Source organism: Psammomys obesus, unplaced genomic scaffold, assembly GCF_907164565.1.
Source record: "Psammomys obesus unplaced genomic scaffold, mPsaObe1.curated_primary_1811, whole genome shotgun sequence".
Classification (NCBI taxonomy): domain Eukaryota; kingdom Metazoa; phylum Chordata; class Mammalia; order Rodentia; family Muridae; genus Psammomys; species Psammomys obesus.
Genome location: NW_026587216.1, coordinates 17,901,194 through 17,928,528, shown reverse-complemented (window position 1 = coordinate 17,928,528; position 27,335 = coordinate 17,901,194). Strand labels below are relative to the sequence as shown.

General features: G+C 46.3%; 1 protein-coding gene across 2 annotated transcripts in view; it reads right to left on the bottom strand.

Annotated features, from left to right (window-relative positions):
- Window positions 1-27,335, bottom strand: part of Znf704 (zinc finger protein 704) — a 212,748-nt gene that overhangs the window by 32,639 nt on the left and 152,774 nt on the right. The window contains exons 6-9 of one of the 2 annotated variants that reach the window (XR_008719666.1): window positions 23,183-23,450; window positions 20,611-20,715; window positions 14,411-14,508; window positions 9,541-13,251 (exon numbers count right to left, since the gene is read on the bottom strand). Coding sequence is in view for 1 of the 2 variants with exons in the window: in XM_055603238.1 (XP_055459213.1) it covers window positions 13,140-13,251; window positions 14,411-14,508; window positions 20,611-20,715; window positions 23,183-23,450 (583 nt within the window). In the remaining variant the exon portion in view is untranslated. Of the gene's footprint in view, window positions 1-1,563; window positions 13,252-14,410; window positions 14,509-20,610; window positions 20,716-23,182; window positions 23,451-27,335 lie in introns of those variants that run through there. The other variant, XM_055603238.1, reaches the window with a different exon arrangement.

Sequence of the window (27,335 nt, the reverse complement as noted above, 5' to 3'; positions counted from 1 at the left end):
CTCCAGCTCCTCTCAAAATATCTCATGGTGCCAACCTCCTTCCTGTGATGTGGCCTGGTCTACTGCTGCATGAGATGTAAGTGAATGCCACGGGCACTGAGACACAGTGGTAGGCTAGTCTTGACCTCATGGGTGTTTTAAGAACCAGCACGAGGCCATGGCAATGCTCATGGACCTCCACGAACTGAAATCACATTACCAAAGCTCTAGATGAGAGGTCCCACCATGGTCCCTGAGAGCTGTGGTGAGAAAACACCCAGCCCTGTTGCCTGGCACATGGGAAGAAGGAAACATCTCCTGCACCAGCCATCTCAGGAAAGGCTATCATACCCCAGGCCCCCTGTGCTGAAGACGAGGCAATCGTGGAGGTCCTGTGAGCGGGAGTTGGCCAGGCTGGGGGCAAGCAACAGGCGTCCAATTGCAGGACCCACTAGTTCTCCACCCAACAGGACAGGTATGAAACCTTGCCACACAGCTCATTCTGCCACTGATGTAAATAATAATAGTCACGTGTGCATCCTAATGTACATGTGCTACTTAATCAGACAGGACACTTTTGCTTTAGAAGGAACTGTATGAAGTTGAAATGAGAAGATTCTGGTTTTTGAAGCCAGTCATCCTGAGTTCAGAGGGCTCTGGATTGGACAGCATTTTGGCTTCCGTCTGTGGGTACACACCTGGACATGTGGTGTCTCAGAAAATGCTCACGTTACCCCTCCCTTTGTTGCTGAAACATGGGCATTCTATCTGTTGTCCAGCAACAGTTGCTAAGAATCGTTCTCAGCTGTGGGGGAGCTTAGGAGTGAAATTCCTCACTCGCCAAGGCTGAGTGGACTAGAAAGAGCTACTGCCTAAGCCAGCTCGTCAGCTTTATGATCATTAGAATACTTGGAAACCTAAGTATTACATAGCGAAATAGTTCATCTAGCCAGAGGCAAAACTCAAGTCTCTGGGCAAACTGACTTCTGAGGCCATTACATTGCCGAGCTTTTGGAGGTGGGCAAGAGCCCTTAGAACCAGAATGGACACTGGACATGGTTCTAGCACGGGGTCAGGAGGACAGGTGAGCCTCTCTCAGGCTGGGCAGTGGCTGTGGGGTGGGCAGCGCGGCTGAACACGGGGCATGCGCGTCTGCACGAGCCTGGAGATGTCCTCGATGGCAAGCGGTTGATGGGGAAGATACATCTTTGCTTGTAAACAGCTTTTACAGCTTTAGGTTAAATTAAACCTTCTATTGAGTTTGAATGTGCTTCTCAGGCTCACGGGACTGAACACGGAGTCCTTAGCTGGTGGCCCTGGAGGCTTCTGACTGGAGACTCTGATATTTGGTCTACTAAGATGCACCTAGCTGGTTGGCATGGTCACAGAATGTTGCCTCCAAGCCTCACCCCTTCCCCCCCAGTCTCATAAACTGTGAGCCAGAAAAAAAAACAAAAACAAAAACATCCTTTCTCAGTTTGCTTCAGATATTCGGCCACAGGACTAAACAAGTGACCACCAGGCTGATAACCCTTGACATGAATGTTAAGCTTCATGTAATAAACGGCTCCCAAATAGAAGTAGATACACAAAAACTTTTATTAAGTGGAAGTTAGACTTACTTCATGGCAATTAACCAGTTACAAGTGCATCTAAGTTCATGTGTGTTGACACCATAGAAATCAGAACAGTCTTTCTGAAAGACCGCTGTTCTGGCTTGGTTCGTGCCAGTGCAAACCAAGGGTAGAACCATACACAGAGTCAGTACAGGTTGACAATGACGTCAGACTAGGTTGGCAACACCATATTCGTCGTAACAGCTAAGCATCACAGAACATGAAAGTCCAAAGACCAGAAGACTATTTCTAAAGCGCACTTACTCTACACCTCTCCTTCTACCGCATGCTTTGAGGACTGCCCAGCAAATCCTCCCCCTGGGGGACAGGGACTCTTTGCTCTACCCACAAACGGGCCATCAATATTGTAAACTTCTGCTGGTCCTCTTGATGCCCATTGTAAGTGGACAGCAGCCATCCCCTTGGGAAAGTGCAGTTTAACTGGTGTGAACATTTTCTTTTGTAAATCTTGAAGCTGAAATTTTCTTCTTTTCCAATTAGCACCAGTTTATTTTAAAATATATATATATTTTTCCTGGTGTTAAATCTTAGGAAATGTTTTGTAAAACTGACACACAAAGTCCAGAACAACAAAGGCAAAAGAAAAAAAAATGTGTTAGAGAACAGCATTTAGAAAAACAACATTATTGAAACATTCGACATATCTATGTACAATGTGCCAAAAGCTGGCAAGGAGCATGACTGAGGAACAGTCTCAGAAAAGGTTTGTCAACCTGAACCTCTGCAGGCGGTATTTACAGTCAGAAAAGTATTCAGAAATGTAGTATCAGAACATCTGGATTTGGCTAAAAATCATATAAAAAGACACATTGCCCCTCCCCGACTAACTTCTAGTTAGGTAGCAAACTTATCTTGTATGACCTTAAATATCAGGCTTAGAAGTGTGTTTTCCCCGTATTCTACAAACAGTTTACAAACCTCCTCACAGACGCAACAGAGAACCGGAACAGCAGAGAAATGCTTTCTTCCCTCATCGTCAGGTGGAGGGAAGGATGCAGGAGTCAGGGAGTGTGTATGGCCCAAGGAGGAAAAGACCAATTATCAGTTGGAAAGGTCTCGTGAAAATGCCCATCAGCACAGGGCTGAAGAAATGTGGGTATATTCTACAGAGATATTTAAAAATATAAGTAAGTGATCATCTCCATGTAATTTTGAAAAAAAAAAAAAAAAACAAAAAAACAAAAAAACCCCAACTGCTTGCCTTGTCAGATAATATCTTTATTTTGTCGATTGAAAACTATACCCTAAACTCTTTAAAGTGTACTCCTTGCCTCTGGCTGGATTGAAAATTAACAACAAACAAACCTGGGTCATCTTGAGCTGATGCAATATGAACTTCCTACCATTTTGTTTGCCTGCTTACTTTACGGTGCGGGGAACTCACCCATGCCAAGACAAGGGCTCCACCTTTGAGCCATATCCCTCGTCCTTATTTCCCTGTTAATGCAGTGTTACTAAAGCATCCACCTCTAAGAGCTGGGCAGACTTTGTGTGTGATCTCCTCTCAGGAGAAGGTCTATCCTCCTCATCCACTGTACTGGCTAGCCTTTTTTTGTTTTTTGTTTTATTTTTTGAGCCCAAAGTTTTAGTCTAAATGCATTGTCTTGAAACCATCAGAGAGAAAAACAAAGGCATCCCACACCCTTATGAGGATTTGTATTCTCATTTATTTTGAATAATCTGTAGTTGTGATAAGTCTCTATGAAAAAAGTACTTTGATTTGATATAAAATACATGTTTCTCTTTGAAAATGCATAGTTTATAATTTTATACATTCATTCATTATTAAAGACTTTGTAAGGAAGTACTAAGCCCTGAAATGATGGCAAGATTGGACCTCAAAAGACCTCTATACACTAAACAGCATTGCTGCTAAGTCTCAACCAGTGCCTGCCCATGCTCGCCGTTGTCATCCTAACACCAGTGTCCCCCAGAGGACCGCTTCCTGGCCTTCGGTTTATGAGCAAAGCTTCCTACAGACACCACTTCCACTAATTACCCACCACCCCACTTTAAATATTCGGTAACTTTTTTTTTTTTTTTAATGTTTTAGATTTGGTGAAGAAAAGAGTTCAAAAGATGGCTTACCTTTAACAGCAATTACCACCACTAGGGGCAGCGAATAGTCCCTCTCCCAGAACCTTCATTCACTTTTGCTGATAGTCTTGAACCCTTTGGGAGCTAGCGTTTCTTTTCTTGCCCTGAGTTCTTCCATGCATATAGGACTATGATATGAAATATTTTGGAAACTATACTAGTTAATTCATAGAGCGTTTAAGTGATTGACCACAGTCTAACCATTAATTACAAAAATAGGAATTTCAGGGTGTACTGCAGGAAAATATGGAGTAAGGGTATGTTTATGCTATATATAATCCACAGGCCTGTCTTGTTTGTACACCCAGGGTATTTTTAGTTATGGAGGTCTTGGAAGTAGTATGCTTGGGGAGGTACCATGTGCTTTCTGAATGAAAGATTTCGTTCAGATTTCATTTGAAGCTCTCTCCCAGTGATCAGTTTCCCCAGTTGGGACACTGGAAGTTGAAGCTGTGATGACATATAGGAGTTGAGATCATGCCATGTCACAGCCAATGACTTCCAATAAGGATATAGAGAAAGGGCCTAAAAGAGTAATCCTTCTGATTATAATCTGTTAGCTCAGCCATCCTTCCCCATCCGGGGATGGATTCCTGAGGGGTAACTCAAACCCAAGGGTAGCCACAAGCCTTCAGTGTGCCTCCTTTTCCCTCTGTCTTGTTGCCTGTGCCAGAAATAAAAGGTGGGGTTATCCTTGGGTTAGGAAAGAATGTTTAACAAAGTGAGTCATTTTTAATTTCCAGAGCTACAAAATAGGAACAATTGTACTCCTTCATCACACAGTGAAGGCCAGCCCCGTTCTCACTGTAATCCTCAGGTGGAAGCCAGAGCCGGTAGGATCTAGTATTAAGTCCATTCTAACAGATCCCACTGCCCCGCTGACCCTCAGCTCTGGGTAGGTGAACAGAAGGAGCGATCTAAGACACAGCTTAGCCGCTGCGTCCTGGCATTGAGTGTGGCAGGGTGGATACCTCCAGGACACTACATCTGTTCATCCCATGAAGGAAGGGTAGCCACTCACCGAGCAAAATGAGCAAGATAAGGGCGAGCAACCATGCCTTGGAGCAACGAAGGCAGAGAAAGCATCCATTAAGCAATCAAGGAACAAGAATGGCCCATCCCTGGATCTGGAAATGAGTCTGGCCTCTGGGCTGAGAGATGAAGAGAGGAAGGAAATGTCCACCAGCCAACCTGCATGCTGCTGCCAAGATGGTGGAAATGGCAACTAAGTGGGGACTGGTCCCTCAGACTCTCACTTAAGTTTTATGTCTTCTCTCGAGTGTTGGTTTCCCTCTTCAGTCAGGGACTGAGACAATACAGGAGAAGTAAATGGAGGAGGCACCTTGTTTCCACAAAGGTTTCCTTCTTTAATGCTAGAGAGCTCTCTTGCCTTTCTCAGGGACAGCCAGGTTATACTGTGGCTAATTTTCTTAAATAACATTTTGGGGAGAAGCTGGTCCTAGTAAAACAGCAAAATAGCTAATCAGCTTCAAGGATTGATCTGTAATGGTCTTGTAGCATAATAATCTTTGGAGTGTTACAATTCTATGGCTAATGCCCACTGCGATAGAACATTCAAAACAGAATGGCTATTTGATTCTCACCTGAACCTTATTTCAAAATCTAGCTGTTTGCTTTGCTCTTGTTCACTAACACTAGGTTATTTCTATGTCAAGGACAGGCGTAAAACTACACAACGGGCTGCCTTTCCATCACAGTAGAAAAGGGAAAACCATCCGGACTCCCAGCCTTAAATAACCCTGATAATGAACTAGGTGACAGGCCAATATAGGGTTGGCTTTTTGTATTATTTATTTCCTTGGTTGGCTTTTTGTTTTATTTATTTCCTTCTAGTCCCATGACAAGATTCTTTGTAAGCACTTTACTCTGAACTCAAGATGCTCACCTTGGCAACCTGAGATGAAGTTCATTCACCTACTGGACAGCCTCTTAATCATTTCCAGTGGAAGCAATCTCAAACTTTGCCAGCATTATTTAAATTGCATTCAAATCTAAACATGACATAACTGGTCTTCTAGGCACTTCCAGCATGTTTATAGGTCTTTTTCATTTGGTTCTGCAAACTGTAATTTTGAGCTGGTTTTTATATTTTCCGGCATCAATTTAAAATTTAGCCTGAAAAGCTAAAGGACAGCAGTAAAACATTTCTTCACCCAAGAAGTCAAACTTTTTATTTAGCATATTGCTTTAGCTAATAAATTCCTATCTTTACCATTTTGCTAGACAGAACATGGGGACCAAGCAAAGTAAACATGGGGACACATTTGGGGATGATTAAATTTCCCCTTAGTAACACGAATGAATGTGTGCTCTTTATTTCTGGACTGAGAACTTGGGGGCCTTGGGAATCCATGGCTTTTGAGTCACAGTGGAAGAAAGCCAAGACAGCCTTTTCCTCTGTCTCTGCGGGCAAAATGACAGTGCTGAATCATGGGCTCAAGACTACCCTTGTCTTGGCTTGGATGTCTTGGCTTGTACTTGTTTTCTACACTAGGTTCTTATAAAGACCAAAAAGAATAACGTCTGAATGAGACACACTTTATCATACAGAATTATCCTGTAACAGGACTTCAATATGACAAGAAGAATTAAAAGAATGTAGTTGCTCAGAACAATGAAACAGTCTAACCTGATCGCCCCTTCTTACACGACATAGTTATTCTCATTTTTATTTCGCCCTCAGACAAAGATACTATGGTTTTCTAAGTGGAAAAACCTCCTTTAAGGTGAACAGACACCTGAAAACACCCAAGCACCTATTAGTTCTGAAGCAAGGACCTTGTCAGATCAGAGGTGAAATTGTAAAATGAAACAAGGAGAGGGATGGCCTGGGGAGCATGGAGTGAGGGCAGAGGGCATTGGCACAGGAGGAACCATGTGCCACCTTAAAGCTTCAGGACACCTGGCTGCCTCCAGAAAGGCACAAGACTGTTTTTTTATTTTTATTTTTATTTGCCAGCCCTTCATCACAGTGGTCACGGTAGCAGACACAGTAAGAATCAGGGTTAGAGCTATTCAGTACTGTGGAGTGTGCCTGGGTATGCCAGGAGGCAGCTCTTGCCTGAGCTGGCTAAAACTCAGTACGTTCTGATCAGGGCCAAAGCTAATCTAAAGATACGACATTTCTATTTTTTCTTCCATGAGACTAATCTCTAGGGAGAAATAGCTTCTTTCCTCTTTCGAAATGTCTACTGCTCAGATTGTGCCACCACGTGTCTCTGGTGCTCATGGAGGACTGGGCCTGTTAGCCAAGGGATGTGGCATTGACTTCCACAGCTGAAACCAATGGCCACAGGATGCCCCTGCCCCACAAAGCTTTTCTTTGGTCTGGAGTATTAGCCAAGAATGTATGTTGGTGGTCAACATTTAATTGTCAGGTGATGCCATGCCTCCAATTTGGACCCAGCAACCTGGCGTGATGCCTGTGGGTTCTGATTGTCAAAAGCTGAGTGTGGGTCTTCCTTTTCAGTAGATGTCAGCTGCCTAGTCCACAAACCATTTGTCCTGACGCGCACTGGTGCAGCCCCTGTAACGAGGCTTCCGTTCACAGTAAGATGCACACAGTTCAAAGCCGTGTAGCACTGAACACCTGCTGGGTACTCAGACACTCTCAGATGTGCCACCCCAAGGGGCAGCATGAAAGGCTAGCTGCTGCCAAACCCGAGCGGGCCTTCTGAGCGCTGTGCCAATTATCCAGCAGGTACCCATCTGCCCACCTCGGCTTCTGTTTTCATAGGCTCTGCAGACTCTGGCTACTCTGGGCTAGCTTTCCGAGTCAACAAACTCTTGGGGAGAAAAGATGCTTTCTTTAACAGTGAGTGGGCTTGAGGATGTGAACAGCTTAAAATAGTCTTGGCAAAGCTCACTGCTATTTGTGTAGCTCCCTTCCTTGTTTCCTATGTCCCCTGGGAATACTGTCACTTTTTGCTCACTACCTTGGGTGCCTGTGAGGTTTTCAGAGTGAAAAACAAACAAAAGTAAAACAAAGCAGTTGTTCTGATGTCGAAATTCTTCAGCTGGTGTTGACTGCTTAAGAGTTCTTGGGTGTACATACTCCGATTTTAGACATTTCCACCAAAAGACGTAGAGATGTAGTTCTGACAGGCGAAAACTCGTAAGGGAATTCGTTTCACACTAAAGCGATATTTCTTCCATGGCCCGGAAGCCTGTGTGCTAGCATCTTTTCATTTACAATATAGGAAGTGAATCTTCACGTGACTCTCCCCCGCCCCCCATGCTCTGAAAACACACTGGTTATGATAAGGGAGTAATTGCTGCTGCATGGATTCTCTTGCAAATAACCTTTCTATCTGTTCTGCATTTCTACCCTTGCTTGGAGGGTTAGTTGAAAAGATACACATCAAAACACTTGCTTAAAAGAGGCATAGCCCTTGGATTGGTGAACAGGATCTGTGTACCATATCTACACTTCCTGCCGGTTAAAATACTGCGTTTTAAAAAATAAGCTACAATGTATAAAACCAAGGTCATTTCCCACAAAGTGTTCATGTTCTCTGTGATTATAAAACACGGTATCTTGTAAAATATTTCCAGTTCTGCTAAACTTGAGAAGTTAAGTACTAATGTTTATTATAAAAGTGTCATGTCTCTTGCAGGAGCCTAAGTGGTATTATTTCTTTCATTTGGAAATTTAAGTTGTAATTATTATTGTATTTAAGATTACATTTACCATAACACATTACCATTGTGATTCTCAGACCCACACAACGAAAGTTATAAAACATGAGATTGTCTTCGGAAAAAGGGAACTATTTACAGAACAGGACAGGAGGTAAAATTCCCACGTTGCCTTCCTGGTCCTGTGACAGGTACACTCTTTAAAGCATTATATCATTGAAAATGGGCCTTTTCAAAGTCAGTCACCAAAAGCAAGTCAGTCTTGAGTACGTTTCATACTTCCTTGCTCTGTTGACGTGCAGTTACTCAGGACAACTGGTACCTAAAAGTGCTAACCTCATTTACTAACTTCCCACTTGGCTACTTACAATGCAGAAAAGACAGGATGAAATGGTTGCAACATGGAGGACTCTCTACCGGGAGGAGGATCAGGGGAGCCTGTGAGCTGCTGGTAGGTTCTCTCTGACAGAAATAAAGTTTCCGGTTGACTCACTGTGCCTAACACGCCCTCCGAAATGACCCACACCCCCCAATCATATCTGTCGTATTGATGGGTCCCCTGGCTCCACCCATTTGTACGTGGTCACAGAGCTCAATGCTACAGCTGACGTGGGTGGTGGCAATCCTACAGGATGTGAGAAAAAGCAGCACCTTGTCCATAAGAGTCCATGGCAGGGTGCTTCTTAACCCGCTACCAAAGCAAACTATATGTCGTGTACAGCTTTCTCTCACTTAGAGAATGCTGTGGATAGCTAATAAACAGTTGCCCAAACCGGGAGATTACCACAAGGAACAGCAAGGCTTTTTGTTCACAATTACATTCAGAGAAAGCCTCACCATGTCTAGAAATACCCAGGAGGCTCTGCACGTGTGGCTCAAACATCAGTCAGCTTTAGGCTGGCTATAAAAGGACAGTTAGGCATGGGTGCATCTGCCATGCCTCACAAAAGTTGCCTGTGCAGCTGACATGGATTTGTCTTGAAATGATACTGAGTTTACATGAAAAAAAAAAAAAAACAAAAAACAAAACAAAACAAAACAAACAAAAAAAAAAACAACTTGATTTGACAAGACGAGACAATAAAAATCTTCTCAGTCTCGGGGGTTCTCCAGATCTGTCTTTGCACATCCTCCCCGTTTCCCTGAGGAAATAATGAGTAGTATTTACAGAATTCTGCTACTGTGTTCAATGTATACCCTCGTATGTGTCGCTCTCGCCTCTTTTCTCGGAACCTTCCAGTGAACGCCACCTTTGTCTTGCAGTGCAGTTGCAGTGAGAGATGAAGTGGACTCTTCCAGGGCCGCTCACTTGAAGTCCAGGGCTTCTGGCGAAAATGTGACACGCTAGGCTAGCAGAGATGGCAGACTTCCACTCGCGTCTTCTTGAATTGCGATGGGAAACAATTTGGTTTCTTTTTTTTTTTGCAACATACATGTGACCATCTCTGAAGAGAATTTTTTTTTTTTTTTGGAAAGCTCAGGGTTTACCACCAGTGCTGTTCTCTGTTGATAATGTCCATTCGCAGCTCTGTCACAGGTGGCAGGGAACTACCTTATAAGGGAACTTCTTGGAAATGGAGCTGTCATCAGGTACTACAAGCCCACTCCAGTTTGGAAACCCATTGCTTTGTTTCCGGCGCTGGCTTTTACCAATCCACAGAGAAACAGCACAGAACAGGTGGCAGAAGGGCGAGCCTGTTGGATGGCCCCTGGACAAAGCAGCTTCCATCTCGTTTCAGACATCTGCAGCGGACACTGAGCGTCCCTGGCTGAGCAGCCCATGAGCGGGAGGCAGGAGTGTGCAGGTCTTTTGCAATGCCTCCTTGATATGCTTGCTACCTGGGGGTTTTCTCCATGTTGTCTCTCTGGCTTTCACAAGCTTAAGTGTCCATACTCTGGGAAGGCTAAGGCTGGAAACTACTGCCCGTTGCACACATTTCTTTCTGGAGAATGTCCTGTCAGTCACTGTGAAATGCATGCCTTCTCTGGGAGAAACAAGAAATCTGTTTTTGGAGGAAGGGGCATCAACACAAGGAAAAAAAACAAACAAAAAACTCAGATATTTCCATTGGACACGAGTTCACTGCACCGTCAATCCTGTTGCAGATAGGGCTATCAGCCCTGAGGGTGCTCAGAGCTTCAGCCCAGCAGTCTGCCTGCCTGAGATGGTTTGCACCGTTCCCTGTTTCTCCAAGAAATGTGGGCACCAGAAGCTTCGTTTCATGGAGTTGGCATCAAATGAAAAGTCAGGCTTCATTTGGCACTTTGTTTGGTTCTCCAAATAACAAAATAACTATTTAAAAAAATGTAACGCATAAAAAAAGGTAATTCATATAATCGGCAACTGTATGTTGCAATTCAGAGCTTTCTGGTCCCCTGGGGTCACAGCCTTCCACACAGGGAACGGGCATGCTGTCCAGAACTGTACTCAGGATGTGTGTGCACCTGGAAGCCAGAAGAGAAGAAGTGCCTAGAAGAAGCTGGCCTGTAGACCACAGCCCCAGGCAGGGCTGAAGATGCAGAAAAGCTGCTATGACGAAGGCTTTAGGGAGAACGAGGTGTCCAGGTCCGGTATTTGGTTTCTTGACTTGGCTGACAATGTGTTCTGAGCAGCCGTGGAATGACCGAGCCTTGCTTGGGCTGGTCTCCTGGGGAGACAGCCACAGCGCCTTGCTTAAGGATTGCTCTCGTGCAGAGAGCCTCCCTCTATCCTCAAGTTCTCTCTAGAAGATGGATTTAACTTTGCATCACTTTAATATTTTGATTAAAGTCTTCATCTGTGATTTAAAGAACAATTCTGGAGCTTTGCTGAAGAGGAAATCTCTAGCCTAGGGTCCATCTATTATGTAAGCATGAGGGAGGTGGACTTGATCTAACAGCTGACCATGACAACCTACACGATGCTCAGGGCCTCTTGGACTAGCCAGAGCATCGGTTCCAGCAGTGAGGCTACAAGAGATAGGATACAGGACATGCCCAGGGCAAAGAACTCAATCTCAGCATTTCAAAAACAAAATTCGGCTTCCTGGTTGCAGGTCAAAACATCTAGAACAGCTGGTGTGGCTGATGGTGATCATCAACCTATGGGGGATCAGATAAAGCTTTCTCTTTTCTTTTGAAATAAGTGTTTTGTTTTTCTTTTAAATATCTGAAGGAAAAGATCAAGGTATCTTTCAAGAAATAATCTTTTAAAAAGCCACATGAATTTAAAAAATAAGATTGCCAAAATACATGAACGCACCAATTAAGGGTGTTCCGCTGCAGAACCTCCATATATACCCCTTACGTAAAAAGAGGGGTGACTCTGATTACTACATGACTTCTTTCTACTCCGTAAAAAAAGTACTATGTACAGTCTTTAAACATATATATTAAGCTCCCCTCTGTGCAATTTCCCTTAACATTCGTATGGCTGACACCTGTTCTCCATCCCCACCCCGTGCCTCCTATAAGGTGCTTACTCTGCATAGGTACAGGACACTCAGCTCCGAAGCCGGGCAGGCGGAGAATGAGCATACGGACAGGGCTTTGGCTGCTCTCCAAGCTCCGCCCCCCAAACAGCCAAGCCCACCAGTGTAGACATCCAACAGCTGGGACCCAGTGTGAGCCCTGGCCCTACTGAATGGAGAGTCCTATACCAAGGTGTGTTTTCCTTTGGGCATTCTGTAAGTTAGTGTCTGAGCAGATTCTTAATTCATAGTTCCAATATTTCTATAAGAAAAAAAAAGTTTAGCTTTCCATTATCCACATGTCACCGTGCCCACCGGCTTGTCCCCTAGAACACATAAAGCACGCGTTCTATAAAAGTGCACACAGAATAGAAGTTGGCTTGTTGCCTTACTGGGTTTTTCTCACACTCAGGGGCATCTTAGCTGTGGTCTGCTCCAAGCGAACGTGCGGGCGGGTCTTGCGTCCTCTACCTGGTGGAGCTGGAGAGCAGGATGATAACCCAGTCCTGCCTACAGAGCCGGGCACACTATCCAGGTTGCAGTTTGTGTGATATCCCTCAAAGAAGCATCGAGGCTTACCCGACTGTTCCTGGTGCCAGCTCGCTTCTGTGCTGGGCAGAGGCGTGGCTGTGACACCGCTTGGGATCCCGAGGACGACTCCCACGTGCTTTCTGCAGTGCGGCTTGGGGTCCGGACCCCACTGCCCATCACTGCTGGCCTTATGATATCCAGAGCCTCCAAGTGAACATCTTTACAGGGTTCCACGTGGGGTCCTTCTTGAAAACAGACAGAGAAGAGACACCCAGAGTATAGCTCTTTCTTGAAATACATCATGATCTGGGCTGCTCCAGGGAGTTGGCTGGAAAACGGGGAAATGCCTACTCACAAGGCAGGTACTATCCTTTATACAAATGCTACTTCATAGCTTATGGGTGTGTTGTGTAGCTGGTGGGCATATTAAGTGTCAAAAACTTGAAAATGCCACAGTTCAGAAAGCTTATCAAAAATCTGCTTCTCTCTAGGTGAGATGGGCCTGGTTGGCTAAGCTGCTCCAGAAGATCAGCTTTAAGACCAGATGGACAGCAAACAAAGCTGGCTTTTCTTTGAATGGAAAAAGTCCTTCTTGCTGCTCTAGCCTGGTTCTCAGAGCAGTGCAGGTCCTAATTTTTTTGCTTCTTCTTCTTTTTTTTTTTTTTTTTTGCTTTAATTCCACCAAGGAATCATATTCCTGGGATTCCAGGAAGGGCTTTCCCTGGGCTGAGAGTGGCTTCCTCTGGAAGGCGAGGCAGGAATGGCTGGGGCGAGCCTGCTTCCTGGCTCAGTCGATGAATCGCTGGCAGGCTTTCTTCCAGCGGCAGGCGGTGCACCACATGTCCCTGTTCTCCATCCCATAAACCTTGCGGCACTTTTTGCCTTCTCCTCTGGGCTTCCTGTAAGACAGACAGCAGAGACCTGTTCAGGGACAGCAAGTGGGAGGGCCTTCCGGGGAGAGTTCAGAAGGACTGAAAACCCAATCAGAATGGAGAAGGCGCTCAGCAGGGCTGGCCACTCTGCTTAAGTAGTTTCTAAATTTTATTCATTGAACTCTTCATTTGGCCGTTTTTTTGTTTTGTTTTGTTTTGTTTTTGCATGAGTAAGGAAGTAAACATGCCTGTAATCCCAGCACTCAGGGAGGCAGAGGCAGGCAGATCTCTGTGAGTTCGAGGCCAGCCTGGTCTACAAAGTGAATCCAGGCCAGCCAAGTAGAGTGCAGGGCATCCGAGGCCACACAGAGAAACCCTGTCTCGGGGGGGAAAAACAAACACAGAAAAAACAAAAACAAAAAAAGTAAACAGGAGATGAGGCAGGGTGTGTGTGGCTCTGGGACAGCACTGGCTATTCAAGCATGAGTATATCTGGACCACTGAAACCTGTCCAGAGCTGGACAGGATGGTTTGTGTCTGTGATTGTCTGCAACCCCAGTGCTTACACAGCAAGGTGGGGGTGCAGAAGGGAAGATCCTTGCAAGCTCTCTGGCCAGTTTTCCTGCATATGCAGTGGGCGAGCGAGAGACCCTGTCCAGGGAAAGGCAGGAAGCAAAGACAAAACACCCAAGTTGTCTTCAACTTGCACCTGTGCCCCACGGCACGGTTCCATGCTCACAGGTGCCACTCCACATTCTCCACATTTTCCTCCTACCCGCATACCCTGCCTCCTAAAAAACAAACTAACACACAATCATCAACAACCACCACAAAAGACATACAGGACAGGAGAAAACAACACTGTTCCTCCGGATTTTCACTGTGCCTTTCCGCTGTTCAGAATTCTGGTTGGGGGCTTCCTGGGAGACTCTTCCTGGATCTGGATTAAAACTACCTTGTCACTCATGCCACAGAGGTCAGTACAGGACAGTGATCACCACGGCCCGTCCTACAAACTGCAAGTGCCCTTCACAAACGGCTAGAAAAACCACTGGATCGAAAGAAACCCTGCTTCACAGACTGGGGAGAGATTTTACAAAAGGTCCTAATTCAGTTCCTTTTTCCTGTTTTTCTGATTCCTAGGAAGTTCCTTTGAGGCGAGGTCTGTAGCTGTGGTCAATCATACCTCAGGCTGACTGTCCCTCTGGGCGGGGAGGACAGGGCCGCGTGGGCATGCTGTCTCTGCTCTCCTGAGCCCACTGGATGGTGATGTGTTGGAGACACCTAGAAAACAAGGACAGTCAGGTTGATGGAGCGGGACCCCCCCCCCACTGCCCACCTTTGCAGCGTGGGCAATGGTCCCTGAGCATAAAGCATGAAGAAAGGTTTTGGTCTCAACGGCATGCTCTTACGGTTAAGGTTAAATGAATGTTGAGTTTAAGCTGGCAAGGTTAGCGACTCTGGGGCTGAACATAAAAAGGGCTCGCAGCTGATAACTACGCCGACCAGATCAGAGTCTGCCGATTAATGTGCGGCTATCAAGCGACTCAGCTCAGAGCCCAGATAACTTCTCTCTCTATCATTACCTCCCACACTCTCACAGAAAAGCCCAAGAAGTTATGAGCACACGGGGGCTTTTCCGGCTCCCAAGTTCCAAGCACTTCCACAGTCCTACACTCTGACCAGACACGGCCAGGTCTGTTACAGCAAGAGCCCTCTGTCCAGAGCTTCCTGGATATGGGCTCAGAGGGAGAACTCGAACTTGTCATACACACGCAGCAAGCTGTTTATTACCCAAGAGCCATCTCACCAGCCCTGCTCTCTGCATTTTAATCTTTGTCTTCTATCTCAAACCTTTTCAAACGCCTACCCTGCAGAATATCTTAGTAAGTATAAAGTATACTTGGTACCACTGCGGACAGTACTATCTGCTACTGTTTATAAGTACATACAATCATTAGGCTGCGAGAGCACACCACACTTACTGAGTGGGCATGACTTCCAGTGAGCTTAAAGACTCTAACCTATAGCTTTTGTGCTCGTGGCAGAGAGACACTTGAGCTATCGGTCTCGTTTTACAGATTCGATTTTGTCGTTTCCCAGAACTGACAGCAGCAGCGGTGAGCAGCCCACACTGTTAGACTCCACACGGCTGTTTTGGAATGGAGGAGATTGTTTAAGAATGTCATGTGCTGGCTTGAGGTCAGAGTGCATGGGTCAGCCTGGGATTTGAACTGTGCTCCCCATGAGAGCAGTACTATGGATTCATGATGCCCTTCTGTATATGTTTTAGAGAAATGTCTTTGTGATCTTTCTGTCATATGGACTCAAAAAGATTTCTGACAGGATGAAATCTTTCAGTAGCATTTTAAATCCTGTTTCTAGGCAATAAAAAATAAACCCCAAGCGACTTCATTAGTTACTTTTCTTGCAGTTAGGACACAGTAAGTGACAGAAATGACTCGTAGGAGATGTTCATCCTGGCTTACAGCTCAGGGAATGTTGCCCACCAGCTGTGAGAGGGCACAGTGGGAGCGTGGGCGCAGTGTGCTCAGGTTCTCAGAGTTTGCAAAGCAGATCAGGCTGGAGGCAGATAGGAACTTTAAGATCCACCTGCCGCAACCCAGTCAGGCCCCACTCCTGAAGGTCTCACAGCATTCTAAAACATCATCACAAGACGAGGACCAAGTCCTTTAACACATGAACCTACGAGGCCATGTCACTTCATGTCCAAGCTATAATAGCACCCCAAAGTGAAGTGTGTTCTGTCACTCACTTAGGTTTTTTTTTTTTTTTTTTTTTTTTGAGATTATGGAGTTCATAGCACAAATTTACTATGTGGCTGAAGTTGGCCTTGAGCTCTTGATCTTTCTGTCTTTACCTCTCAACTCCTGGGACTAGAGGTATATACCGGCCTGTCTGACTTCCCCACTTCTCCTAAAATTTTATATTGAAATTTTAAGTCCTCCGTCTGGCTGTATTGAAAGATAAGCCCTTCAAGGAATTAAGGTTAGATGAGGTCCTAAGGGTAGGGTCCTGATCCAATAGGACTAGCGTTACAAGGAGAGACACCATACAGTGTGCAAACCCGAGCGCACGCGCGCGCGCGCGCACACACACACACACACACACACACACACACACACACACTCTACTTCCCAGCCGTCGGCTAGAGAAGCCTGCTCGAAAGGACAGTAGCATCTGCAGAGCCTTCACGGCTATCCTTTGGGAAGGGCTCTGGTGCTGGGACTCATTAAAGCCAGTTCTCAGGAAAGAGAATGAGTGAAAGCCTGTGGACCTGGGGGTGGCTCAGAAGGGGCTTTCTGTAGAAGTGTCCCGAGGTTTGTCTCCAGCACCGGAGCTCAAGGATGAGGGAGCAAAGGCACCTTTAACCCAGGACGGCAAGCCTGAGCATGGAACGGGACAGAGGCAGAAGAGATTTTTACAAACCAGGGGCCGCTCTCTGGACCTGTGGGACAGGGCTACCCTTAATGTTTTTTTATAATTTAAAAATTGGATAGATAGACAGCTGCTATCTGAAGCTATCCTGCCACTTTAGAGCGAGGAGCTTCATGTTCTGAGCGTCTGCCTGGCTCCCTGTTGTAAGGGGCAAGGCCCAGCATGCTGGCCGGCGTGAAGGCAGTGGGCCTGCCACCGCTGTGGCTGTGTGGGGTGGGCTGTGCACAGTCAGCCCACCTAGGACAGCAGGCAGCCAACGCTGTCTTCTTTGAGAGCACTGACGGGGAGTTCAGGAGCACAGGGAATAATCTCAGGGCTACATTCTTATCTTTCTAGAGTCAGACGAGGCTTTTAAAAATATACCTACAACCTTAAAATAGCGACGGCAAGCTCGACTGCTGAAGTGTTTATCTAAGTCTTGGCTGAAGCAGATTACAAACGGGGGAGGCTGGAAATTCTCCAGTCTGAGAGTAAATGAGAGAGGGGAGGCGGAGGCTGCGAGGCTCCGTTGTTAAAGGCCTAAGTGTGGAACGGTGCACCCACGCATGAGGATCACAGTGGCACACGGTACAACGGGAAACCTGGTGCCCCAGGTGGGGCCAGGCAGACCCCTGGAGCTCACCAGCCCGTGGGTTAACAAATGTGTGCTCTGGCTCAGAGGCCTTGCCTCAAACCTAAGGTACACACACACACACACACACACACACACACCACACAAAAAGAATAAATGAGAAACGGCCCTAGGAGGTAGAATTTCCAGCTAACCCAGATAGTGCATCTATTTTCGGTGCAATCTCGATGCTGGAATGTCCCTGGAAACCAACACAGAAATAAAACATTTCTTTGAAAAAAAAGAAAGAAAGAAAAAGGCGGGGAGTGGGGCCATTGCGACTGAGGGTGGAGATAGCTCTAGTATCCATGGAAGAGAGCTCTAAGATTTCATTGTTGGAAAACAAACAACAGAAGGAGTCCTGGCTGGCATCCTACAGGGACACCGAGGAACTGGGAGGACAGACAGCTTGTTAGAAACCAGAATGGTGTCTCCATGATGGTTTAATTCAAAAAGCACAGCAGAGCTGGGCGCGGTGGTACACTCCTTTAATCCCAGCAGAGGCTGGCAGACCTCTGATTTCCAGGCCAGCTTGGTCCACAGAGCAAGCTCCAGGACAGCCAGGGCTACACAGAGTAATCCTGTCTTGATCTGCCTGGGCTGTGGTGTGAGTTTAGCCCAATTTGAACATGTATATGAATGGGCTCAAGTGTCAGTCAAGCTGCTTAGTACAAGAGGCCTTCTGTTGAGTTCTGGGTACCAGCCAGAGTGCAGCGGCCACGGCAGAGGTGAAGGTGCCTCAAGTTCTTGTCCTGGCCTATGTGCTTGGAAATTCTAAGTTAAAGTCAGGACCTGAGGAACTGTTACGCCGTGAGCCTGCAGCTGGGATGGGAATTGTAGCCTCCACTCTTGGTGTGACGGTGGCTTGCCAGGATTTAGGCGCACCTGGCATACACAGCTGTGGGTGCTTCTGGGATGGCTTTCCAGAAAGGTACAGGAGGAGGGAAGACCTGCTCTGAATGTGGGTGGCACCATCCTGTGGCCTGGGTCCTAGATGGGAAAAAGAGATGGATGCCAATGGAGCGCCAGTATTCATCTCTTTCTGCCTGGAACCATGGACAACACGCCAAGTCACCTGACACACCTATCCACACCTTCCCCACCAGGTAAAATCTGAGCCCAAATGAACCCTTTCTTTCTTCAGTGGCTTTTGTTGGGTGTTTGATCACCGCAATAGGGAATTTATGCATCTTAGCCTCCTTTTTTGTTGCTATAAAAAGATACTCTGGAAAGAGTATATGCTGTTCCACAGTTCAAGGGTATAGTCGGCCATGATGGGGAGGTCCAGTCAGTGGGAACCTGAAGCAGCTGGACACAATGTGTCCACAACCCAGAAAGCAGGTCAGAGTGATATATTTCTAGATTCTCAGCCAGGAAACGGTGCCAACCATGGTGGGCCAGTCTTTCCATTTCTATCAACCAAGATCATCTCCCAAAAGCATGCCCAGAGGCCCGTCTCCAAGGTTAAGTCTAGATTCTGTCAAACTGACCACACTGACCATCACAGATAGTAGTGTCAAATGGCAAACCTTTTTATGTCTACCAAGGGAAAAGTCTCCCAGAGGAAATGTTTCATATCTGGTGCCCCATGGGCGGGTCAGTGTTTGTGCCGCCAGTAAAGCTAACATTAGAATGTCCAAGATCGCTCCTTGAGAGTGGCCAGGGGTCACCATCGTTCAGTGGCATTTGTAGTTATCCCATATTTATGGTAGTGTTGAAAGATCACAACTCAAGGAAGCCGGGACTCCTCAACAAGCACTATGCAGAAGGTGGATTCCTTGTGGAGTATGGTAAGTAGGCACGGGCAGAGCATGGCACAGTTTACCCAGTTACCCATCATAAGCTCCACAGGAGGCTTTTAGACTCACTGGGAACCTCTGGAACCTGACGGGGCCTGCCAAGGACTTGCTCTTGTGAGGTCTCTGTGTAGGTGTCAGAGGGGCAAGGTAGGGAAGAGAAAGTAAGTTAACACCTACTATTGTGAGCCTAATTCCGAACCTTATCAGGAGTCACAGCTGCTGTGCACGTATGTCTCTCTGTAGTCTGTGAAAAACACACACACACACACACATATATGTGTGTATATACACACACACACACACACACACACACATATGGTATGGATTTATTATTTATTACAACTTGTTCACTTTATATCCTGGCTGTAGCCCCCTCCCTCATCTCCTCCCAGTCCCACCTTTCACCCTCCTTCTCCTCCTATGTCCCTCCCCCAGTCCACGGATAGGGGAGGTCCTCCTCCCCTTCCCTCTGACCCTAGCCTATCAGTTCTCATCAGGGCTGGCTGCATCCTCTTCTTCTGTGGCCTGGCAAGGCAGAGGCGTTTCCCCCTCCCCCCTCAGTATATTTTTAAATGAACTATTAGGAGCCAAGTTAGTTCACGGTGATTTATGAGAATCATTTAATACACTGCATTAATTTTTATTTACTACCGCAACACGGCTGCGTATTTCAGCATTCAGCATTTACTTCCATCAAACAGGGATTGCTCAGGCTTTGAAAGAAAAATGTGATTTCAATGCATTTTCAAATGGCGTATCTCCGAGACAATATGTGGAAATGACAAAATCTACGAAGTAATTTGTAATGATAATCATCAACTTTTCTGTGAGAGATGTGAATCAAGCTACTAATTCTTTAGTCTTTTGGGAATATAACTATAGCACCAACACAGTACACATGTCCAGCCTCAACAGCCAACATGCTCCTCTAGCTTTCTAAACTGTCAGTCAAAACATCTTTTCCCAGAGAAGCTCTACCCATCTAAATCACAGGCTGCCTTGCTGCTGAATCCACAAGCATCTCTTAAGAAGTATCTACCTGGGACTGGAGGAACGGCTGAGCCGTGAAGGGCACTGAGGACCTGCGTTTGACTTCCAGCGCCTGCATGGCAGCTTACAACTGTCTGTAACTCCAGTTCCAGGGGATCTGATGCTCTCTTCAGATAGAACAGTGCACACATGTGGTGCACAGAAACACACGCAAGCAAAACACTCAGACACATAAAATTAAAAAGATAATGAATCTCAAAACAGGAAGAAGTATTTGCCTTTGGAGCCTGGGTATGACGGTATATACCCGTGACACCAGCATTTGGGAGGTGGCGGATCAGAGGTTCAAAGGCCATATATAGAGAGTTCAAGGCTAGCCTAGACTACTTGAGACACTACCTCAAGAAAGAAAAGCGAAGAAACAAAATGCAGTAGCTGTGGGCAATGACTCCGTCGTTTTTGTGTCGTTTCTATAGCTTGTTCTCCAAATGTACATTTGGCTTGGCTCACCTTGCTTTGGGTACTTACCGGAACGCCCGTGAAAGTGACTGGAGGAGACTGCCAGGAAATGCTGAAGCTGCTGCCATTGGGGGCGAACTTAGCCGATCCTGGAATAGTCACCGGCGGTGTGGCCTGTGAGACAGGAAACAGAAAGCTGTATGACACAGTGACAGTCCACAGCAAAGTCTTAGCTCTCGCTACCACAGCTGGGCTTCAGGAGCAGCAAGGCAACTCTGGCTATACATGCTAACAGACAGAGACGAAACACTGTCAGAGAGTGGCCAGAAAGAAGCCTTTCATACAAGCAGTCTCCCTGAGGTGCAGGAAGTGGCTTTTGGCCGTCAGTTTCTGACATTTAATCACATTTACCTATTCTTGGATACATGCAAGCAATTCTTGACTACCAAATTAGGAAATAAATACTTAAACAATAAACTTGGAAATGGGTACATATAAGCTATCAATATTTTAGGAGTGTGAGTTAGTGACATTTTCACTGTTTTGCCCACTAGCCATCTCACATCTAGGTGTGGATTCTAAGAAAATGAACACAATCACGTTCACTGTATACCACGTATTATGAGCATGCTTACAGACTTGGTCACTAAGATGGCTCAGCAGGGAAAGGAGCCTGCTGAGAGGCCTGAAGACCCGAGTTCAAGCCTCAGGAGCAGAGCGGAAGGTTTTATTACCTCTGCACGTGCAATGTGTCAAGTGTGTGCACACACATGTACACACACGCAAAATAAATACGGCAATAAAAAAAATTTTAAACCTTAGAATTTGAACAAATGGATGCAGCTCAGATTACAAGTCAAGGCGGTAAATTAAGTGACTGCATTTTCCCTCTCCGGGCTCAGGTTTTCCTTTCATTGGATTACAAAGAGTTCAGCTAGTTACAGTGGCATCACTGAGAAATACTTTGACAGTACTCAGAAATATACACTAACTCTTCATTCATGCTCCAGGCGGCTCAATAATGACACTTTCTAAGAAGTAAAATGAAAGTTATAAAAGCTCTAGGCAAAGACTGTCCATAGTAGCCTCCTTGCACTTTTTTCTTGTTTTTAAAAGTTTTTTTTTTTTTTTTAAGGACATGGTCTCATGTGAGCTAGACCAGCCTCAGACTTGTTACATTGCTAAGGCTGCCTCCACCTCTCAAGTGTTGGGAATTAAAGGCATGAAATACCTCGCTCAGCTTTATGTGGCTATGACAGTGGAAAACTACAGTCACATAACTATCAGAAAGATAAAAATAATTATTTCAATTTAATTTACCTGGATACTACACAGTTATTTTGATATTTTGATTTCTTTTCTTTTTTTTTTTTTTTTTTTTTGTGTGTGTGTGTGTAAAATAGCTAGGGAATGTAATTTCAAACAGGCAAGGTAGCTTTTTATGCAGTTCCTTGAGGTAGCTGGCACTGCTGGAAGAGCCATGCTCTGCCTTTTGAGGATTGATTTCTATGACCTTTGGCTTCTAGGGTCTACCCCAGCTGTGGTCCAGTAGGTTTTTTGGGAGAGTGTTCCAAGGATTTCCATTTGGAGCAAGTTCTCAGGGGATGCTGAAGCCCCAGCTAAGCAGTGCTGTCCTGTCTCTGTCACTGCTCCAGAGCTTGTCAATTTTTCAGTCACTTTAAATTAGATGTGTTGTGTGTTCTGGACATGGGGTAGATGGTGTCTGTGTGGATGATCGGAAGAAAATGTTCAGAAAGCGGTTCCACCATGCCAGTCCTAGGGATTGAACTCTGATCTTCAGGCTTGGTGGTACGCCTTATGAACTAGCAGCCTGCTGGCCCTGTGACTTTGCATTTTTGAGACAGGGCCTCACTAAGTACCCCTGGATGACCTGGAACTTAATAACGTAAATCAGGCTGGCGTCAAACTCACAGAGGTGTCCTGCTTCTGCCTCCTGAATGCTGGGATTGAAGGCATGTGTCACCATGCTTGGCTTCATTTTCATGAAGATACTTCATTCATCAGATACTATGCTGGTCACCAATCTGAGGACTTTAAACTACTAAGGATTTTCCTCCTCTTAACGACTCCTAAGAGATCAAATCTTCAGCTGGCTCTGGGGAGTCCTTGAATAACCTTTAGTGTCCATCTGAATGAGATCAGAACCCAAGCTGCATCTTTTGCTTTTCACGATAAGGTAGGGAAAAACCAAGTTGCCCAGGATGGTCATGGCTGTGCTTGCTCTGTCACTTAGGCAAGCTTCCAACTTGTGATCCTCCTGCCTCAGCTTCCTGAGTGACCAAGAGTACAGCCCTGGGCCTTCGGACTCTTTTTGTTGTTTGTCTGGTGTTAGGGACTGGGTCTTAATTATGTAGTTCAGGCTGCCCTTAAATTCTATAGCCCAACCCTGGCCTCAAGTTCATGAGCCTTGTGCCTCAGCCTCCTGAGTGCTGTGATTATAGGCACAAGCCACCGCTTACGGCTTGAGATCATGACTAAGAGAAAAAACAGAAAAACCAACTGAGTTACTGGCTGCTACATGTGATGCTGTTTTTTTGTTTGTTTGTTTGTTTTTACTGTGTTAACTTACAGTCCCAGGCCTGATGGCTACTGCTTTTGAGCAAGGTCCCTAGCAAGTCACCTGGTAAGCGTGGTCAGTATGCACGAGGTAGAGGGTGGTGGGGGCTGAGCGGCTCAGCGGCGTCACCAGCTTAGCATCTGTTTTGGCACAAGGGATTTCTGTTCGGCTGGAGTCTTGGACCGGAAACGCAGGAGGTGAAGCCAGGGACTGGGAGGGCGAAACTGGGGCCATGCTGCTCAGGCCGTCAGCAACTGCGTCCGTGTTGAGCTTGATCTCTGTGTAGTAGAAGTCCTCCTCGCCATCACTGTAGTCAGATTCCCCAACTCGCCTGGGGCAGGAGAGAAAAGAGCAGAGGCCTTATGTAGACTGTTCTCTCCATCTGGAATAGCCTTTTCCTTGTTGGCCTGGCAACCTTATATTGGTCATATATTCCCCGAAACACTCAACTACCCCATTTGAGGAAGGTTTTCATCAGCTTCCGCTATGGTTTAAATGTGACCCTCACTGGCGCTGTTTGTTAGTAACTTAATTTCCAAATTCTTATGTTAGTGGTATCTGGGAAGAGTTTTTGAGAAGCAGTCAGAATTGGGAGAGGTCAAAAGGGTGGGGGTGGCAGGTATGATGGCATGAGGGGGGGAGATCTGGGCACAATGTCATGAGGTGTGGGTAGGTAGGTACACTGGCATGAAGATGAAGGGGAGGGCCAAGTGGCACTAATGATTCTGAAAGGAGAGCAAGTTAATGTTTTGGTCTGTCTGGCCATGTCAGATGTAGCAAGGATACTCTCAGCAGATGCTGAACAGGTGTCTGTGCTATGACGATAGTGCAGAATGACCCAGAATCCAGAGTCCAATAAACTACCATGCCTTTAACCAACTTGACATCAGATGTTATGCTACAGCAACAAAAATAGAGTAAGACTCCTTAAAGCAGGCTGCCTATCACCCATCCATCCACCTACCTACTTACCTTCCTATTTATTTGTTTAGTAATCTGAGAATAATTTCATTACATGGAAAACAGTCTACCTCCTACCAAGCACAAAACATAGACTATGTCTTGAGGGAAATTTTATTTTTATGTTTTTTTTTGTTTTGTTTTGGATTTTCAGGACAGGGTTTCTTTGGGTAGCCCTGGCTGTCCTGGAACTTTCTCTATAGACAAGGCTAGCCTCGAACTCAGAGATCTGCCTGCCTCTGCCTGCCAAGTGCTGGGATTAAAGGCATGTGATACCATCTTCCAGTTTGATGGAATTTTTATAGTCTAGTGGTATGCAAGAATTTCCTAACAAATAGCTATTTAGTATATGATGCTTTGCTAAGTCCCACTAAAAAAGATTAAGCAACATTTGAGCGTCTTTAAGAGAGGTTAGTGGTGGTACTGATTTTTACAGACGATGCTCAGAAGAAGTGGCAGGCAAGCAGCCTGCAAGCTGGAGCCTTGGAGGAAAGCACGGAACCTGCAGGGAGTGGGGGATGATGCTTTTGCTGAGAAATGTCCCCCACAGGCTCCTGTGTCTGAATAGCTCCTGCTGGTGGTGCTATTTGGAGAGGTTATAGACCTTTTAAGAAGTACAGCTTTGCTGGAGGAAGTATGCCACTGGGGGTGGTCTGTGAGGGTTCACAGCCTCACCTACTTCCTGCTTGCTCTCTCTGCTTCCTGCTCCTGCCACTGTGCCTTCCTCTCAGTCATGGACTCTAGCCCTGTGGAACCGTAACCCCCAATAAACCCTTCTGTAAAGTTGGTTTGGTCACAATGTTTCCTATCAGTAGCAGAAGAGTAACGCCAGCACTGAACTCTGGAGAGAAGGGTGAGGCAGGATCAAGTGTGGCCTCGTTGGCCTTAGTGTTGGACTTAGCTTTCATTCCGGAGGTTACAAGGCAGAGCCCCGGGAGTCTTAGAAAATGGACGTTATTTTTAAAGGCTCACTGTGGTTCTTGTCTGAAAGTTGGGAAAGGCAGGAGAAAAGGCCCTGGAGGTGGATGCTACCACCTGCCATCCTGAAGAGCATCAGTGGGGCTGATGGGCTGACAGAGTGATGAGAAGCCACTGTCCAGATGTGTCTTACGGGTGGGCGCTAGGGCTCGTCCGTCAGCCTTCTATGTTCCATCAAAGCACTTGTACCTTGAGTAAATAACTTACGACATTTTTGTAGTTTTTTTCTTTTTTTTTGGTCTCTGTGTGTGGTGTGTGTGTGTTGGGGGTATGCTGGGGTGTACTGGGATATTTGGGGGAGGGGTTTCAGGTCCAAATTCAGGCTGCATTGATACAGCGGCATTTAAGGCCCATTAAGAAAAAGAGTACTTCCTGTGGTCAGGAAAATGAAATCTTACCCTGGGTGGAGAACTAACCTAACAGTACAGCTGGGCCGGTCAATCAGGAACCTCCCCATCAGGAAGGTACAATCACTCCTAGCAAGGTAAGGTTCACCTTAGCCATGTCAAAAAGGTGAATGGTGTAATTATTCCTTTGCAAATATTTGGGTATAGGAAGGATACAGCTCTGGCTGTCCTGGAAACCACTATCTGGACCAGGCTGGCCTCAAAATCAGAGATCCACCTTCCTCTGTCTCCTGAGTGATGGAATTAAAGGCTGCTAATGAAATACTGTAATTTCCTTCCCAGGGTCCCCACATGCAAGCTTAGTCCTTACGCTGCTGTGAGGCTCAGTTGGGTCTACCCATGTTTCTGAGTCCAGACTTCTCCCCATTTTTCTCTCTCTTGCTTTACACGCAGAAACTAAGCATGCTTTTCCCGGTACTTTGGACTCCCTTACTCTTCCTCTACAGCCCCCTCCTGACTATGCTCGGCCTACAGCCATGTGGCTGCCCTCCATGCTGACTTAGCTCGGAGGACATGGCTGCTGTTTGGTTTTTAATCCTTCTCATCTTCATTCTTGCTCTATGCAGCTGCTGAGATTTACAGCTGTCCTGTCCTGGGGTCCTTTTAAACTAATGAAATTCTCCCCAAGCTTTCACTTGAATCTGTTATTTTAATAATGAGACTTAGAACTCAGGAGGGGCCCCCCATTTCCTGGGTATCAGCGCTCACACAGAAAACCCTCCTGAGCCATCTCTCCAGGCCGGTTTCTGTAGGTGAAAAACCCTGCTTTCTTCTCTCTGTGACTGTAATTCTTCAGGGCTGTGTCTTTTGTTGCTCTCTGCACCACTCCACATATAATCAGCCTATCTGTCACCGAGTAGGCAATCTACCAAATGCAGCACAGGGGCCCTTGGTTGTGGCATGGTGGCTGAGGCCATACATCCTGGAAATGGATTTTCCAGGCTCGGACTGTGATAGTCTGAACTGGCAGCCTGAACGTGAGCTTGTGGCTTGCTCTGGTGTCTTAATTTATAGCATGGGTCACAAGAATACTTCCTTTTTGTGAGGATGAGGTAAGCACAGCGAGCTCGTTAGTACATCTGACATGGAGTGAGCACTGCTGAGTGCTGAGTAAATGAACATGAGATCCGAGCTCAAAGTCTCACTCTCCACTTCACTAGGACAGTGACATCCCAGGGCCTTTAAACACCGCTCTGCGTGGAAGAAAACTGTACTTCCTCACAGAAAGTTTTGAGTTAAATAACTCATATTCAACAGTTAACAAACTTGCTAATTTCCCAAGAAGTCTGCGCCTAGACTGTGGCCCTCTGGAGCAGCTGAGAGCGAGGGGCAGCCCTCTTTCACGAGAACATGTGGCAGTAGGCGGAGGCTGCTGACTGGGGACTTGTTTCCTCTTGAAGAATCCCAATAGAAACCTAAAATAAAGTGTTCTCCCACAGCCTGTCTGCTCGGCCAGATCTCCCAGCCTCACTCCATTTTCTCTGAGCTCTGGAGCTCAGGCATCTGGGGAGGTATCTGCACTGTATCAGGCTGGGGGATGGGGTGAAGGAGCTTGGCGTTCTGACAGGCATACCACTGGGGACCCCAGAGAGCAGCAGGAGGAATGAGTGCCTGTTCTATTCCTGTCCCTTCTTTCCTTCCCGTCACAGAAGCCACACACTCTCCAGGGGACAGATGAGGGATAGCCCCTGAAGACTGAGGGTTGAGGAGAGGTGGGATGATGCGGAAGAGAGATCCCTCCCACTTTTTAAAATGGCAGGGTGGGCCTGAAGTTCCGTCAGATGCAGGGATGCCTTGGGGGTTGACGCGCCTCCTCAGCCACTGCTCACTAACATGCCGGGCCTCCAACAGTGGCACAACTTACTCATGGA